This window comes from Neltuma alba, unplaced genomic scaffold, assembly GCF_004799145.2.
Source record: "Neltuma alba isolate B1F8T4 unplaced genomic scaffold, ASM479914v2 tig00010438_pilon, whole genome shotgun sequence".
Lineage (NCBI taxonomy): Eukaryota > Viridiplantae > Streptophyta > Magnoliopsida > Fabales > Fabaceae > Neltuma > Neltuma alba.
Genome location: NW_021635334.1, coordinates 382,510 through 401,997, shown reverse-complemented (window position 1 = coordinate 401,997; position 19,488 = coordinate 382,510). Strand labels below are relative to the sequence as shown.

The following is a 19,488-nucleotide window of genomic DNA, read 5'->3' as shown; positions in this document are numbered from 1 at the left end:
AACACAAAATGTTTCTATTCACTTTTGTCATTTACTTTATGGGAAATCGCTAGATAGTGTTTCTCTCTAACTTATTTTAAAATAATTTATGTTAAAGAGAGAGTTGTTTAAAAGGATTCTCATTATATTGATAAAAGTGAATATAAAAATGAGAGGTAATGAGATGCGTAAACCTAGATGAATATAAAAACGATGAATAAACCCATTATACTACCTCCGGTCCTAATTATAAGACCCAGTTAACTTATTTAAGAAAATTAAAGAAGTAAGTTAAGTTAGTTATTTGTAATAAATAAGTGTTGTCATTCCTAAAATATCCTTGCTAATTAAGTGTATTGACTAGAACTATCATTATTAGAAGGATTATCTTGGAAAAAAATACATAAATATGAGAGACAAAATGGATTGGGGTCTTATAATTAGGACCAAACAAAAAGTCAAACGGGGTCTTATATTAAGGACCGGAGGTAGTATTATAAAAGTGATTTGCATGTCGGAGAAATATTCGCTAAAGGAGCGTTTGAAGGAAGAAAGTGATATTCAACGTATTTGCAACAACGCGCTCTATGTGAATGATAATATAGGAATTAGCAAAAGGAGCTTTAGCTGATTAAATATGACGTTTCGAGTTGAGTATGTGTGAGTATTAAAAAAAATGCCTTTAAGAGAGCCATTCTCAATTAGGTTTGACAATTTTCGAATTAGACCCATTTGAATGGTCGTATTAAAAAACGTGTTACCTAATAAAAATGATAATATGTTTGAATATGCTATGTTCTAGAATGCAATACATTATTGGCAGCCTAGTAAGTTGCTCCAATATTATCACAACGCTCTTTATCAGAAATTATTGCATTGTGTTACTCTATATCTCTAATTGATTCTAAAATAATTTTACTTTAAAGGAAGAAATGCTTAAAAAAGACCTTGTCAGGAGGATATTTGTGTTTTAGCGCCTTAAATTCACCTTCTTCTTCCCCCCGCCTTTTTTTCATCATATTGAAATGCAAAATTCACTGTACGACGTGCATGCATGGAATGATCAATAAGTAAAATCCGCACTGAAACATTAACAAGGCTGAAGTTATGTAATACTACCTGATCTGGTCCCTTAATTAATAATTGCATGACTAAATTATTTAATTATCGTTCTCCTTAAAATGTTGGAGTAAATAAACACCAGTTATGAAATACTAACTCTAGTCTTAAATATAAAAACTAATTAAAAATTTAATTTTGTCCCATATATAAGACTTCAGTTCATTTTATCTCTCATATTTATTTATTTATTTTCCAAAGTAGTGCTCACGATGATTACATATGTTAGAGGATTTTCATTATAGTACATATAATTAATAGGGATATTTTAAAGAAAACAATTTTTATTTGTTGCAAATAAAGTTTTCTTTGTTTCTGCACCCTCCTTTCAACACCAAACATTGCTCACCAGTTATGAAATACTGCCTCCAATCCTAAATATAAAAGTTAGTTAAAAATTTAATTTTATCATATATATATAGGGTTCCAATTCACTTTGTCTCCCATATTTATTTATTTATTTTTCAAAGTGGGGCTCATGATGATTACACATGTTAGAGGGTTTTCATTCTAGTACATATAATTAATAAAGATATTTTAAAGAAAACAATACTTATTTGCTGCAAATAAAGTTTTCTTTGTTTCTGCACCCTCCTTTCAATGCCAAACATTGCCCGAATCTCGTAGTTGCAAACACTTTAGTACTAGCTTGGGACTGCTCATTATAAGTTGGCGTCGAAATAAAACTTCTCCCATATTCTTGCCTCACATCCTTTAAATCACCATTGAAAAATTACTTCTTTTTTCGATACAAAAATTGCTTTTTGAAGGCTCGCAGTGGCCATTCCCAACAAGCCTTTTAGTCTCCCAATCTCACGAAATGAAAGTCCAAAGAAGCTCTCGCTCACGAGCAAGGAGAAAAATAATTTTTAAAATTAAGAACATAATAATTAATATAATTTTTAAAAATAATAATTTACGTTGAAGATGAAGCCAGTAGCCAAGCCTAACATGAAATTGAGCGAAGAGCGTTTGATAATGCAGGAAGCTGCATCTTCGTCATCTTAGTTTGGAAGATAAGTCAAAGTAGATTCCTCTGCTGAAGGGCTTGGTGCTGATGATGATCCTTCTGTTGGTTGATCGCCTGCAGGCTGCCGTTTAATGGCCGTAAAACCAGTAAGATTGTTAAAGCTGTTTCCATCGAAGTTCCTAAAAAGAGTTTTCCTTAAAGAAAAATACTCATTATGGATAATTCAACTTCTTGACGAGAGGTTGGATCCCATTTTATGATGGAAATTTTTGTTTTCAAATTTCAAATCTCTAAAAAGTTCAAACTGAGCCTTTTTCAAACAGCACTTGTTGAGATTAAGAGAGTGTTTGGATGGAAACATCCAAATCATAGTTTTAAAATTGATTTTACAATATACAAAGTAACTATGTAGAGAAGTTTATCTTGATTTTTGGACAAGTACTTTTAGAAAACATTTTTGAGGATATCCAAACACCCCTTAAATCTCATGGGGATAAGTATCCCCTTTTCTATGGAAGGTCTTTTTGTTAACACATCAATATTTAGTTTTGTGAAAAAAAATAATTGCAGTCACTTTTAATCAAACACACAAATAAATGTGAATTGTTGGCAAGAAAACTGAGATTAATTAATATCTTTTTTTCTGCTGCCAGAATTCATATTGATCACTTGAATAGTAAATTTACGTAACTATAGCTCCTCAATTGAAAAATAAATAAAAAGTAGCGACCCATTTAATTAAGAAGCACGGCACATGGTGGGGGCAACCAGAAGAAAAGCACGATGTTCAAAAAGGTTAATTAAGAATAAAAAGTACTTTATCAAAAGAAAATAGTAATAGTAGTCGTAATAGTAATAATAATGATGGAAATTTTCATTGTCTTACTCGGAGACATGGCATCTTAGACTTATTGGAGCCAACGACACTGGCGCTCCTCCAGCTGCACCTCATAACAGTATAAATTAATAAATATTCACTCACACATTTAATTAAAAAGAAAAAAAAAGAAAAATTCGGGGTAAATTACAAAAAGGAATCGGCACCATTGTCTGTCTTCAGTATTATAATTTTTCAGTTATGTGTAATATATTTTTTTAACTATATGCAAAAGTCTTCCATACAAAGTCATTTGCTCTGCACATAACCAAAAAATGTATTGCATACAGCTAAAAGAGAGTTGTATCCGCAAAAAAAATAATTGCACCCGCTTAATTATCATGTCCTTCTAGACCAAACCAATTTGCTAATTAAATTGGGACTTATTTTCTAGAATGAAAAAAAATTAGACCACTATCAATATGAAATTGCAAATGGCATCACATTATTGAAGACGATGCAATGCACATACATCAACGTAAAAAAATAATTTTTAGAGAGAAAGGATACCGTGATTATTGGATCTGCATGTATCAATAATAAACTAACTTTATATTTATAAGATTCTTTTGAATCATTCTTTAAATTCTAACACTATGACCAAATAACGAGTCCTGATGGAAACTAGATTTGATTCCCACAATCTGATCTTATTCTATCATGATACTCAGAAAAAACTAAGCAGATCGAACAAAAATGAAAACTCAGAGAAGAAGATGATTAAAGTGTAGGTGTGCACCTGAGCAGGAAGTAACATTAGGAGCAGAAGACATTCGACAAAGAGAAGGAAGGTTGAGGGCTTTCTTAAGATCAATGGTGAAACCAGTAGCTTCAGGATGCCCTAATAGCTCACATAAGCAAATGGGGTTGCTCTCTTCTAGTCCCGCGATCTCTGGACAGCGTCCTTTTTCTGGTTTTGTGAGGTTGCTTTTAGATTTCACTAAGCTCTGAAGCATTCTGGTTGATATAATATTTTGTTTTTGCCGAGACTTCCACTGAAAAGAATATTATTTGTCACTACTATATATTATGAAAGTTCACAAAGGAAGCAGACCTGACCCTTATAGTGATTTTCATTCTTCGTATATCATCATTCAATTTGATTAAAAAGAATATGATGATATCGAAGTAATAAATGAACGATAGATAAAGAGCCTGGAGTTGTCATTTGGATCACCATTGAATTTTGATGAAGCTTCCTTCCCCTGCTCCTAAGCCCTGAATAAAACCAAAATATCAGTTTGTTTTACAGAGCAATTAACATTATCAATTCTTTATTTCTAGCAACATTTAAATATGAGTTAAAAATTAAGAATAATTTACTGCCATTCCCCGAATTATGCAAATTCTTTCCATAGTTAAAGAATTATCCAAGGGTCCTCCTTATTGCTTCCTTGGCCTGATTTTTCATTTCCATTTATACTATGAAGTACAGCAAATTTTGATTTCACGTTTTGCTTCTCCAAGTGTCAGTTGATCTATCAATTTTTGATCTTTCCTTAGGTTGCCAAAAGCTGCCAATTGTTATATAAGTATATATCATTGAAAATTATTTGTTCTTTGGGGGTTGTTTTAGTAGAAACCAAACCATGATTTTAAAGGTGATTTTACAGTGTACAAAATAAGTATATGAGAGGAATTTTGTCTTAACTTGCATGAAAACACTTTTTAACCAAATACCCCTGATAAGCATTCCGAGGAGTTATGCCAGTAGATGAATAAAATGAAAACAAGTCACAATGACTTCCTTATTTTTATTTTTATTTGCGTCACATAATATTCAAAAGTTATATTGAATTTTGACTAATTGCTTTCATTGAGCCGATAGGATCGTGGGGGCGATATTTTTTTTTTCCTAACCAGTTTTCAATACAAGCTGTATATGCAAGAGTCAAACCAAAAGCCATTAGTTTCTTTCTTTATATTTTACAGTGGACAAACAAAATCCTCTCTATTGAAACGTCTCATCTCTATAGGACTATTAGAGACTATGTGCTTGTGATAATGAAGTATAGCCCTTTCAGTTCTGCTAGTTACAATGTTGTTCATAGTCTAATTTTTCACTTTTTTGGACTAGTGGTTATTGTACCCATTGCTATTAATTAAAAGAATACTTTGCACAAACCATATCAGTTCAAAGAATATAGTTTAAGCGAGGGCAATGACACAACAGCTTTGTAATATGGAAAAGCAGCCAACCTAACAAAATTGGCATCAAGAGGCATTGCACAAGCTGTTTGCTAATAGATCACAGCGATTAAATTCTGCTAACAAGCATTATTTAACGGAACATAGGGACCATATTGGTTTGTCTTAGGCATTATGTTTCGCTCATTTTTTACTCTTTTTAGAAACATAGCACAAGCAACCAGAAACGAAAAGTGAGCATACTTAAATACCAAAGGGCCTATCTTTGGCACTTACTATTTTATGAGAAACTTCATTGGATATCTTTGTTTCTCCAAGATCCTGCTGTTGGCCAGCCGAAGTTTCTTCACATGTTGAGCGTTCATACTCCAACTCCTATTTGAAGCATTGAACATTTAGATGCAACTTGTTGGTAACATTAATGATGAAATTGAATTGGGAAAAATCCATTGTAGTTCAGATGTTGCTGTATTTAAAAAGGGCAAGGGACTTACCTGCATAGAACCATTTCTAGAGTTGACAAATGGTCTACTGGATTGCTTCCTTGAATTTGAATCAGTTGATAAAATTGCTATCATGGCAACCTCTTTCGCATAATTCTCTTGAAGACTTGATTTTGTTATCTCTTTGATATTCTGAGTAATTAGACAAAAAAGAGGAAATAATTTTCAGTTTCATTTATTGCGTGTAGATAATTCTTTACTTTGGTCGCATGATGAAAGATATTGAGATAATTCTCCAGGAATCCAAGTTCTTGTCAATAATAGATATAGAGTTTGATTATGTGGTTTTTGTCCTAATATCAAAAGATAACTCTGAAGCTGCGGTCACTGATGACTCAAAAGCTATTCCTACAACTTTTTTTTTTTTTTTCATTGTTTCTAATCTCTGAATAACAACAAATGAAGATATTAATTTAATAAAGCAACTTCATCAATTGATTAAACTTATCTTTCCATTAAATAAGAAATTCCTATTTTGAAGCACATTTACATATATGGGCCATTAATTTTGTTCACCTGAAAAGAAGATGAGGTTGTTGCTGGTAACTTTGAATCAGGATCAGGAACTACTCTGCCAACTTCCTCCTCTGTTTCTTTATAATTCTGAATTACGGCAAGAGATAGAACTAAGTATTTTATTTAAGAGGACTTCATTAGTTCATGGATATCTTCTATGTTCAATATTCAATTCAGGAACTACTCTGCCAACTTGCTCCTCTGTTTCTTTATAATTCTGAATTACAGCAAGAGATAGAACTAAGTATTTCACTTAAGAGAACTTCATTAGTTCATGGATATCTTCTATATTCAATATTCAATTCTTTTCCCAGAAACATGTTAATTTACAAATGATCAAACTAAAGTTGAGACCATATATGTGGTTTACATGTGTTGGTATTGGTATTAGAAGACGTACTAAGCATGCTGTGAGTTTAAAATAAACTTGGGGTCTTGTTGAAAATAGTCAAACAATCAATAAACTTACCCGTGACAATGTCCTTCTCAATTCTGATAGTAATGAGTAATGACTAACAATTTTGAAGGGTTTGGTGAAGTTACTGGTTGTTTGTTTCATTTTTTTCTTTTGGCCAGAAATATTTGTATTCATATCATTTAAAAGGAACAAAGTCTACGAAGCACCAAAGTCCAATCCAGAAAAAGTATTTGTATTCATATCAGTAAAATAGGACCTGAGCAGTTTCATACTCCAATAAAATTGTGGACTAACAAGTTTAGAAACTTTAGTGAATAAATCTGAAAATATTCTTCTTAAATATTCATTACACTACGCTAAATATAAACAATCAAGAAAGTAAAAAGGAATTGCTGATAAGTAAAGAAGATTAACCTTTGGAAAAAAAAAAATCACAAGTAACACAAAAGGTTTTAGGGTCAGCTATTGACGACAAGACTTTTAAGATTGGAGGAATAAAAGTATACTTCGAAACATTAACTTTAATCACTTCTGACTGATGCAGATGCTTTCCTCAAAATTGATAGGGGTACTTACATATAGGTGCTGATCTCATTTATACTAATCACTAAAATAGAAAGATTCTCATCAGTATATTAATTTGGAAACAACAAATGGCCCTAAAAGTAGTCGTGCATAGATTCTTTTATTTCAGATCTACACAAAATAATATTATGCACTTATATATGTTTGAGATCTCGAAATTCTCCATATTACCTTAGAAGGCAAGCTTGACATGTATTTTGATTTTCTGACAAAGATATCTTATTGATAAGGAATCTTTAAACAGTGCAACTTTAGCTAATACTCATAATTAGCCAAAGTTTTGAAAATTTCATCAATTTGCTCTATGCTCATGCTCTAGTGGAGAATAATCTTATATGATTAATTCACACAATGTCGATGTATATGTCAGCATCACGAGTGAGAAAATACATTTCACCTCTCCAAATTTATATATTTCCACTCTTCGAAGGTTGTGATCGAAGTTGTCTGTGATCCTCACATACGTACCTCAAATTAGGTAGATTCTCCATAACCAAATTTTGGAGGCATGATAACGATAACGACTTTGATTCCATATCAATCGTAGGTTCCGTTAAGTTAAAACTAGCTACCTTCAATTTTGAATGTCCTCTGCTCTTTGCATAACCACGTCGCTGCATATTAAGTATCATGATGGAAAACAAATAATGAAGCATTTAAAATGCATTATTCTTTTATGTGTGTCAATTCAAATTATAACACGTTAGTATTACCTGCTACCTAGTCTTGCCCAGCACTTTGCTGAATCGCTACTTTTGAATCAAAATCGAATATGATGCTCAATTGTAAGCAGCCTTCACAAACTCCACAAGGCCACTACCTCACTCGATGCATATCGACAATAATTGATTAAAATATTAACTGTAAAGGAAATGATTATTTATTAAATTTTTGTGATCATCACATTACTTATTACTTTGTTCTCTTTATTTTTTCAGGATCAATACAAATAGTCAAACAGAATTATCCTATTTATTTTCTTTAGTTTACTTTTTTTTTCCCCTGTCTTTACAAAAAGGGTTGGTCTTGATCTGAACAGCAGAGCTCTGGTATTTGTAAAAAGTCAAAATATAGTAACTAAATGAATAGCTGAAAATAAAATTTAGATTTAAAAATTATATTATTCCGCATAAAAAATTTAAAAACAATAATATATGAAATTGGAGTCGTTCGAACTCCTCTATACAATGCAGTTTTTTTTTTTTTTGCCCTTTTTCCCGAAGTGAGAAAACAATAAGAGATGTCATAGCTAGTTGAACGCACAAATACTTTTTTTTTTTTTTTTGGGTCAGCGGCACAAAGACTTCTTTAAAAAGACGCAGTCAAGGTGCAGACGACTTAAAAGTTAACCTTAAAGGTAGAATGCTCCCAAGTTTGATGCAAGAAAAGCTTATTAAGGATGAAGATCAGGTCCTGCTGTGGTTGTTGAAGTTTAGGAAGAAGAAGGAAGGGGCATGAAGGAGACTTAAGAAGGAAGGGATGGGGAGCGAGGAACTTACTAGCGAGAATGAGCTGTGGAATTGTTGAAGATGATAAATAAGAAAGAGAATTATATTGTTGGGTGAAATATATACTGTCTTATGAATTTTTAGGGAAATATATAATCCACAAGATTGGCATTTTTCTTACAGTTTGTGGTTGTGAGGTTTTAGTCATCCCCTTTCGTTTTTTTTTTTTAAATTCTGTGTCATAAAATTTGAAAGATCGCATAATATAATAACCACGTGCTTCGCTGGACAAATGCGATGTTATAGCCTACATTAGAAGCTTAAGTTAATTCATATATATACTTTGAATTATGATTATGATTTTCCCTTTTGTGTAATTCTGTACGTGAACCATTCACATGGAGACTCTACAAGCAGTGGCAGGGGCATTGATTGATCAAAAGGCAGAGACATGAAAGAGGCAAGGCTGGTTGCTTTTTTTGCCCCCCTCTTTGGTGAACAAGGCTGGCTGGTTTTTTACAGAAAAAACATGATCAAAAGTATTTGTATTTCCTTTTTGCCGTTTTCAACAGCAAAATAAAATGTGTATCTTTTTCAAAGCTTGCCTGTTTTATGCAAACAATGAAACGATTTTGAAATGGTTGTTGAGAAGGTCTTTAATAGTTTTCATTGAGTCATTGGGATAGAGCTGTCAGTAGACTTAACTTTTGACCACAGTAGCAATCTGTGATGGAAAATAAACTTGGTTCCGTCTCTTTCTCACCCTTTGATCATAACCACAACAATGGTAATGGTAAAATAGCCTGCAACTAATAAAATTATGCATGTGAAATAAACTGGCCTATTGAAAATGAAATAGCCTCTGCATCGTACATGCATTATTATTCAAAGGCAAAGTTGAAGCTCTAAACTCTATCACCAGACCATTAAAGTGTCAATCCATGGAAGAACAGAGAAAGAGACAGAGGCTGATGAGCAATCAAGTTCTTTTTTCTTTTTTCTGGTCAAGATGAGCAATCAAGTTTAAATGCCCCTTTTACATTTTCATGACGGCATTAGTCAAATGGCAGGAGACAGAAATTACAGAAGCAATCCCCTCACGTAAGCAAGCTGCCTCCTTCACCTTCATTCATCCTATTCGTCTCTCTGCTTCACTTTCGTTCATCTTATTCAATTGCACAGGACGTTTAATTACATTTCTTAATTATATAAAATGTCTGCGTATATTAGGAGTTGTTCAGTAGTTGATAGTTGTGTTGATAAACATATGATGCAACTTTATTTTTACAAGTACTAATGTGGTCATAGTACAGCTTGTGGCTCACTACTTTCCAGTCATTTTTAGCCAAACATGAAATAACAAAGCACAAATGAAACAAAGCTAAATTCCAAATGCTCTGTTCTGGGCACTTATTATCCCCCCAAACTCCATCATCTTCTCTATTAGTTTCTTGCGATCTTCCAACAGACCCCACAACTGAAAATCAATTGCTTCAGACTCACTCTGCACCATCTCTAATTCTCCAATCACCCCTGCAATCCGCTGTTTGTTTTCTACCCTCTGCTTTTGAACTCGCTCCAACATAATGTCACGTGTCTCCAGTTCTTCCTTCATCTCCTGAATTTTTTCTTCCACCTTCGTGACTACAAATATGTCATTGCCAGAAACTCTGTCTCGAACTGATTCAATCCATCCTTTGTCGAATCCTAAAAATGTTGCAGTACCCAAGTTTTCCTCTAAGGTCTATTTCTCCGACGTTGTAATGGTACGAGGTGTCTTGGTTGCCAATATGACCAAAATATCAGTCAGCACTCTGTAGGAGAAAGCTATTACAGAGCGGGTAAGTTGTCCATGAGACAGCCTTAGCTGGGGATATAGCTCAAGTGCTTTGGATAGTATAGCTGGTTCATCATCATCTTTCAACTTCCCCAGTTCTAAGGTGTCACCAATCTCCAGCGTCGGAGAAGAAGAAGCAGCAACACTAGTTTGTGATTCTGACATGCGTACAGCCAAGAAAGTTACTACATGACTGAAGGAGAATCTGAAATCGGTACAGAAAGATATTCACTATGATGGGAAGAGGGAATAACATCAGGAAGGCTTGTGTTGTTCTTCATAGGACTATTGGGTCCATCCTGAACATTTATGCCTCTTGTTTCTTTAGTAGTCTGCGTGGCACAAAATGAAAAATTAGTCTAACGACTTTCTTCCCTATTTATAAGCAGGTGAAAAGATAAAATTTGATTTATAATGTTACATTAATATCATATAATTTATCATCTATTCATTCACTAATTATTTTGTCCTAGCATCATATCTATATTGGCTCAGAAAAGTAGTCAGAGACAAGATCAATGATATAATTGTTTTCCTCCCTTAAATCCTATAGTTATGGATATACAAAAGCAAAACAATCTACCAAACTTCAATTTCTATATAATAAATGTAGTTACCTGTGTAAATTCTTTTTCAAAAAGCATATGCGATGATCCTCTTGGTTGCTTCATTAACTGCAGATTGAATGATTGAATTGCTACTTTGTCTTCATTTGAATCGTGCTTTTGAAAGGCTTGTTTCACAGTTTCTTCCATACTAGCAACCTAGAAATCACAAGGTATTTAAATTCATTGGTTTTGCATTTCCGAATGTATAAACTCCAAAATTCTGCATCATGATATACTGAACTTATCATTGCCGATGGACCTGACTGTGAGGCCTCTGCATGTGAATAAAAAGAGGAAGTATCTCCTTTAGCTTCCATTGTTGTAGTCTCCTCTTGAATGCTTTCAGCGCTCTACAAAAGTATGAATACATATACAAGTGTGCTAGGCCCTTTAATTATAATCTAGCTTTATCTTTATTACAAAATGAAAATTTGGTTGAGACAATATATGTGTTGTCCATATTTTGATACTGATTTACAAAGATGTAAATGAGTGGTACTTGGTATTTAAACTTACATAAATAAAACTTACCATTGTAGATGGACGAGATTGTGATTCCTCTACTTGTGAATAAATGAAAGATGCATCTGTTTTAACTTTCATAATGGTGATGTCCTCTTGAATATTTCCAACGCTCTGCATAAGTACCGAAAACGTGTGAGGTCATTTAATTATAACCGTTAGGTTCTAGCTTCTATCTTTTGTGAAGAGTTCAAGCATACAACAGATGTCTTTTCTGCGAGTCCTTGCTGGTTTATCATGATTTTTCCACTTGACTTTTTCTTTGTCAAATCTTAAAACAAGCGATGGAAAAAAAAAAAAGATACATTTTCTTCTAGCCATCTAGCATATTCCTAGGCATAATAACACAGTAATCAACAACCAATGGAAACTCCTCTTGTAGAGGAGTGATTGATGCTGCGGATAAATTCCTCGATGCTAAATCAGTGAATAGAGTTTCTAATATAGCATCCTTAGAGGTAGGCCCTTCTTGAGCTCTTTCTTTTACTGTGACATCAATACTCTGTGTAGCGCAAAAGAGTGGTTAGTAATCATAATGCGACTTCAAAAACTGTTGGGATACATTAATTATAACGCACATGATCATTAAATGGTATTTTGGTTTTATGAGAAACTTCAATAGATATCTTTGTTTCTCCAAGATCTTGCTATTGGCCCAACGAAGTTGCTTCATGTGCTGACTGTTCATACTCCAACTCCTATTTGAAGCATTGAACATTTGGATGCAACTCCTCGTGATGAAATTGAATTGGGAAATATCCGGTGTAGTTCATATGTTGCTGTATTAGAAAAGGGCAATGGACTTACTTGCGCAGAATCATTTCTAGTGTTGACGAATGGTCTAGTGGACTACTTCCTTGAATTTGAATTAGTTGGTAGAGTTGCTATCATGGCATCCTCTATCGCATAATTCTCTTGGAGTCTTGATTCTGTTATCTCTTTGACACTCTAAGTAATCTAAAAAGAAACGCAAAAGAAAGGAAATATTTTTCAGTTTCATTTATTGCATGTGCAGATAATTCTTTACTTTGGCCACATAATGAAAGAAATCGAGAAATTGTTGTTTCAGGATGGTCTTTTTGTTTTTTCTTCTACATCCAGGAACACAAGTTCTTGTCAATAATAGATATAGAGTTTGATTATGTGGTTTCTCCCATAATATCAAAGGATAACTCTAAAGCCGTAGTCACCGATGACTCTGAAGCTGTTCCTACAACTTTTTTCCCTGTTTATAATCTCTGAATAAAACAAATGGAAACATTAATTTAATAAAGCAACTTCATCAATTGATTGAAGTTATCTTTCCATTCAATAAGAAATTTCTGCTTTGAAGCACATTTAAATATACGGGCTATTAACTTTGTTCACCTGAAAAGCAGATGAATTTGTTGCTAGTAACTTTGAATCAGGATCAAGGATCCTACTAACTTCCTCCTCTGTTTCTGTATAATTATAAATTACAGTGAGAGATAGAATTAAGTATTTCACTTCAGGGAACTTCATTAGTTCATGGATATCTTCTATGTTCAGTATTCAATTCTTTTCCTAGGAACATGTTAATTTATAGATAATCAAACTAAATTTGAGACTATATATATGGTTTACATTTGTTGGCATTGGTATTAGAAGACGTATTAAACATGCTATGAGTTTAAAATAAACTTGCGGTCAAGTTGAAAATAGTCAAACAATCGATAAACTTACCTATGAAGTTGCCCTTCTCAATTGTGGTATTGAACCTCCCGGTGCTTGTTTCTCTAATGCTAGAGTAGGATCCTTGGTTTCGATTTCCTTCACTGTTTCCTCCTTTTTACTCTATCACATCAAAAGATACAATTTATTTATGCATTAATTTCTCTTCTTCTTCTTTTTTTTTGTAATGTGCACATAAAATCTTTGCTAACTTTAGATGTTTGAAGGGTTTGGTGAAGTCACTGTTGTGGCTTTATCAAAAGTATCAGTTGTATAGTAATGAATAATGACTTATTAGAAAAAAAAGAAAGCTGCAGTGATCTCTAAGCGTATTCCTATGTTCTATTTGGTGCATTTTGTTTAGAAAACTCAGGCTTGGTGTGGAGAAACTATGCTCTTTTGATTGTAGAATGAGATGAAGATGTACCATTGATGATGCAACTTCAACACTTGTCTTCATTGCTTCCTTGGAGCTCTTAACCAACACCATAATTAATAAGTCAGTCAGTTTGCAGTAATGAAATTTATGGACAGGTTAAATTCACTAGTAAAAGAAAATACCAAAAAAAATCACGATTTTTTTTGTTCTTTTTATACCTCTGCAATTTCTGGCAAAACACTTGCTGTTGCTTGATTTTCTTAATAAAGATGACCTTCTCAAACGCTTTGGATTCTTCAACTTGTTTGCCCATTTGTTTTGCCAATGTGGTTTTACCCGTTCCCCCCATCCCTTGTAATCCAATTATGTAATGATTTCCATCTTCTAATGCTCTCACAAGTTGCTTGAATTTCGTCTTTCTGCTCACAAAATCAAAGTTATATTTTTGGATGTGATCTTTAATGATTGACGTTCTTTTTGCCGACCTCTTCCCCTGTCGGTATTGCCAGTAATGACGCCATCCATAAGACCGTCTGTGCTTTATTCTAGTGTTCTTCTGAATTAGAATATTAGCCTCCTCGATCCAATTTTGAACATCATCTCTAATTGACTTTCGTTTCTTTTCTTGGCATCGTCAATATCTTTGAGCACATTCTCTCGTTTTGCATGCAAAATGTTGTTTTCTATCACAAAATTGTGTGTGTAGTCCTCAGAATCATGAAAATATTTAAATTCTATGATAATCTTTTCCACCAATTTCTGTGCTATATTAGTTGCAACACTTTCACCAATGCTTGTCATCTCTAATGGACATGAGATCACAATTTCATTTGTTTACTCTAACACTGTAACTTAACAAGACTTCTGATATGCAATTTTTCAAAACAATTTTTCCAAAAAAGAAAACTCCAACTTACTAATATCATGATTATTATTAGTTTATTTTTATTTTTATTTTGAAATCTTTTTTAAAACATTATAATCTTGACAATGTATTAAAAGACATATTCATTGTACATAGCTAAAAAAATTACATTTAAACTTTTCAGGTTGTTACACAAATTGTTATCTAAATATAGTTAATTTAGGTTTTGATGGTTGATGAAGTTCAATTTTTTTAAGGGAAACGACAAATACATGACATTTGAAATTTCAAATTCTAAAATCATGACACCAATTTACAAAATTTCAAATTAATATTCATGACTAAATTGAAATTTTTAAATGTTGGTGATTTTATAATATTACCTTTTATCTTTAAAAAAAAAAGCCATCATGACCGGCAACCGTGTTGCCGACCGGCCATAGAGCTCCGGCGCCTGTTTTTTGGGGCCAAGGTTATCGAAGTGAAATTTGATCACATCATCCCTTGCATCCCAAAAGATCCAGTCTCCGTTAAGCCACAAAGCCTATCTGATCTGTTGATATGATACAAAATTATACATATATAAGGTAAACTATCAAAGTGAAGGGTCCGGTTAAAAATCATTTACTATACTACTAGCAGCGTTGACAACACTTTTGCTGAGTTTCACTGCTTCATTCACATCATTCTCAACTTTCAACACTTAGAAAAAAATCAAAGAAAAGTGTCCTATTAAAAATCATTTACTGCACTACTAATAACATATAGAACACTTTTATTGAGTTCTACTACTTTATTAATGCCATTTACAATAATCGTTTTACAATTTCAACACTAAGAAACATCAAAGTAAAGGGTATGTTAAAAATCATTTGCAACATTCTTATCAAGTCTTACTACTTTTTCTTTTTTTGGTCAAATACCAAGTTTTACTACTTCATTAACATCATTTACAACAATTTCTGTACGATTTCAACACTCATAAAATAATTAATCAATATAAATAACTAAAATGTAAAATATAATCAGATTATCACCATTGAAAATAATTAATCAATGTAAAATAAAAAAGTTATGCTTTTCCAAACTTTATAAATGTTCTAAAAGTGTCTCTAAATAATTGTAACTCAAGTAAATAGTTTTTTTTTTTTGGAAGTAAATTAATTGATAGGAAACACTCAACAAACTTTTATACAATTTCAATACTAGTATAATAATTAATCAATATAGATAGCTAAAATGGATTTGTAAAATAATTAATCAATGTAAATAATTAAATACGATTTCAGCAATTTAAAAGAATTATATATGCAAATAAGTAAAATGTACTTGTAAAATAATTAATCAATGTAAATAATTAAGGTGTAAAGTATAATCAAATTTATTCGCTATTAATTAGGTTATTTCCAAAAAAAAAGAAAAAAATCTATTTACTTGAGTTATAATTATCTAGAGACATTTTTAGTGTATTTATAAGGTTTGAAAAAAGCATACTTTGTCATAAATTTTATAATTTACATTGATTAATTATTTTAAATGTTGATAATTCAATTATATTTTACGTTTTAATTATTTATATAGATGAATTATCTTACAAGTGTTGAAATTGTAATAAAAAACAATTTTTATAAACGGAATTAGTGAAGTAGTGAAACTCGATAAATGTCTTTGTAAATGCTGTTAGTGGCGTAGTAAGTGATTTTTAACAGGGCTCTTCACTTTAATTTTTTTTTTTCAAGTGCTGAAATTATAAGGAAGTTATTGAAAATGGCATTGACGAAGTAATGAAACTTGGAAAAAGTGATATAAATGTCATTAGTAGGGTAGTAAATGATTTTTAACAAGGCCCTTTACTTTGATTTTTTTTTTTTAAGTGTTGAAATTGCATTAATAATGTAGTGAAATTCGGTAACAGTATTATAAATGCCTTTAGTAGCGTTGTAAATTTTTAATATGTCATTCTCTTCGATTTTTTCTCATTGTTAAAATTGTAAAAAGGTTGTTGCCAACGCCATTGATGAAATAGTGAAACTCGGTAAAAGTATTATCAATACCACCATTTTAAAGTAAACGACTTTTTTACTTTGATATATGATTTTGCATCACGTTAATGAAGATGTTTGGTGGCTCAATGGTTGCTAACTACCGTAATGCTGTTGGCTGCCATCAACAGGATCTGGCCGTCAGTGTCGGAGCTCCGACAGTAGAGTTGCCAGTGATGGTGGCTTTGTTTGTAAAACTAGATTTTACTCGCCCGTGCGATGCACGGGAAATGTATAATTACATTTTATAGCATTGATGACAATCAATAATTTACTACAGACTAAATATTTGTACTATTTACATTTGTAAATATTTCTTTGTACACAACATTTGTTGTAGTTCTCTTCAAACAACCATCTTTGTCATCAACAACAATCCTTAAACCATCCATGCTCTTTACTCTGGATAACGCAACATATAGCTGTCCATGACTGAAAACAGGCTTAGGCAAATATAGACCAACATGCCTTAATGATTGGCCTTGACTTTTGTTGATTGTCATTGCAAATGATAACATTATCGGGAACTGCCTCCTTTGCATTTTAAACGGCCAACGACTTTCAGAAGGATTCATATCCATTCGATGAATTAGAACTTTTTGGTTGGGTTTTGACCCATTCAATGTTATGGCTTCAATCACGCTTTGTCCCAGATGAGATATTAGAAGTCGTGTCCCATTACACAGACCTGAAGCTTGATCTATGTTTCGCAATAGCATAATTGGTGCTCCTACTTTCAAGTGTAACTTGTGTGGTGGCATTCCAGAGCATGTAATACTATTTAAGAATTCTGTGGTATAGAGGCTGTCCATTGTATCACTTTCTTGACCAGATCTGCACACATAATCACAGCTGAGGAACTCAAATGATTCTCCTGGTAACAAAGAACAGACGTAGTGATTTATTCGATCAACCATTTCAATTGTTGGGGCCAAGATTGCTCTATCATTGAAGTATTCACCAGAAGCTAAATTATGAAGGAGATTTGTGTATATACTATCCACAATCGCATGAAGTGGGTTGTTATAATTTGTGAGCAACAACTCTTTAGGGATTTCAACTTCTGCAACACCATCACTTGATTCACCTAATTTTCCATCACCAATATGTAGCAACCAATTTGAAAACCATTCTAACTTTTCTTTATGACTGGGAATAGCAGTTGAAGTCAGTCGCATGTTCTTTGTTAACTTCAAAATTCTACAATGATTCCATAAGTATGAGGAATTAATTGAAGCATTAACAATTGTAGCTCTTGTACCTTTTGGTATGACTGGAAGAATTTGACGAAAATCACCACCCATGACAATGCATTTACCACCAAATGGTGCATTAGAATGCATAATATCCTTCAACGTTCTATCAAATGCTTCAATACAATACCTCTGAACCATCGGTGCTTCATCCCAAATGATTAACTTTGTGGACTTAATCAGATTTGCTAGTGCTGAGTTTTGCTTTATCCCACATACAGAAGACTCTGTGATTTGAATGGGGATTGCAAACCTTGAATGTGCTGTTCTGCCAGATGGTAATAATGTTGCAGCTATTCCACTTGATGCAACTGGAAGTACAATTTCACCTTTTGCACGTAATGTTGTTATCAATGCATTCCAAAGAAATGTTTTGCCTGTTCCACCATACCCATACACAAAGAAAAACCCACCGTCAGATAGATTAACTGCGGACAATATGATATTATATATGAGTAGTTGCTCATCATTCAAACTCTGGGAAAGTGTATTAGCTTCCTCTGATAAGGCTTGTCTATCATAACTCAATTCTTGCAGTATGAGATGGTTGTGTAGATCAACTGTTGCAGTTTCTGTTGGTAACGGTAATGAAGGAAATTCATGTAGACTTTTCCCATTTGCATGAAGTAGATTATCAATCTCTTTCAAAGCAGCATTCTCTTTTTCAGATAGAGAGATATGGATATCTACAAAAGATAACCAACCAGTAATAGAAACGTGAATATTCTCCATAGATAAACATACTTTGTATAAAATATAAATTAAAGTTATCGAACCTGATGAGACTGGATCATTATAAGATATGTAAAATAGATCTTCTGAGAGTAGCTTTGAGGTTTCCTTCCATACAATGTCAGGTTGTTGTAAAGAACAACATAATAACATGCTTACAAAGAGCCTCCTTAATTGAATTCCAGATGCCCATATGGCTGCTTCCTTGATTGCAGTAATGTATTCATTATCATCTTGTAAGAGTCCCAGAGCAAAACATGCAGATTTGAAAGTATCATGAACCATACCATCAACAGTTTTGATATCATCAAATGAGGTGGGACCCCTTACAGTAGTTAGTAACAATCTAAGATAATATAATTCTCCAGATGATGGTGACACATGTGTGATCCTACCAACGGCAAAACCTCTTTCTCGCTGTTTCCATTGACGTTTATCTTTTTGGTAGACATAATAATTAGGAAATTCAGCATATGTAAGAGTTGAAGCCAACCCGCCATCTTTATTGATTTTCATCTTTATTGATAAAAAGGTAATATTGCAAAATCACTAACATTTCAAAACTACACTTTGAGCATGAGCATCAATTTAGGATTTTTACAAATTCATGTCAGCATTTTAGAATTTGAAATTTAAAATGGCATTCATTTGTCTTTTCCCGCTTTTTTAATTTACTTTGCGTACAGAATACAACATCTCAAATTTTAAAGCTAAGAATTAATAAAATTTTTAGGAGGCTTAACAAAATTATTTAAGTCATCAAGAAAATAATTTATTCACTAAAAACTCTTTTTTGGGTAATAAATTTAGGAAAATCAATGGAGAAATAATTATTAAAATTATACAAAGGTCTTGAATAATTAAGAAAATATTATAGATAATCATTTCGAGAAATGAATAATACTCCTCCAGTCCTTAATATAGGACCTAATTGTTGAGTTAGTTTTGGTCCTAAATATAACACCTATTTCTCATATTTATCAATTTTCTCTAAA

At 32.7% G+C, this 19,488-nt stretch overlaps 2 protein-coding genes across 2 annotated transcripts; both read right to left on the bottom strand.

Annotated features, from left to right (window-relative positions):
• Nucleotides 1-16,732: 16,732 nt before the first annotated feature.
• Nucleotides 16,733-17,415, bottom strand: LOC114756613 (ATP-dependent DNA helicase PIF1-like). Its single transcript, XM_028945558.1, has one exon. The coding sequence runs from the start codon at nucleotides 17,318-17,320 to the stop codon at nucleotides 16,790-16,792; it is 531 nt and encodes a 176-aa protein (XP_028801391.1). The 5' UTR covers nucleotides 17,321-17,415; the 3' UTR covers nucleotides 16,733-16,789.
• LOC114756596 (uncharacterized) lies at nucleotides 17,325-19,009 on the bottom strand. Its single transcript, XM_028945544.1, has 3 exons — nucleotides 18,538-19,009; nucleotides 17,423-18,447; nucleotides 17,325-17,342 (listed from the first exon to the last, which is right to left on the bottom strand). Exons 1-3 carry the CDS (start codon nucleotides 19,007-19,009, stop codon nucleotides 17,325-17,327), a joined length of 1,515 nt encoding a protein of 504 aa, XP_028801377.1.
• Between the last annotated feature and the right edge of the window lie 479 nt (nucleotides 19,010-19,488).

Coding starts and splice junctions, on each gene's coding strand:
- LOC114756613 (XM_028945558.1), bottom strand. CDS start 17,320: ATGGACAGCCTCTATACCACAGAATTCTTAAATAGTATTACATGCTCT.
- LOC114756596 (XM_028945544.1), bottom strand. CDS start 19,009: ATGAAAATCAATAAAGATGGCGGGTTGGCTTCAACTCTTACATATGCT. Junction 18,448..18,537: donor TAATGATCCAGTCTCATCAG/GTTCGATAACTT, acceptor TATCTTTTGTAG/ATATCCATATCTCTCTATCT.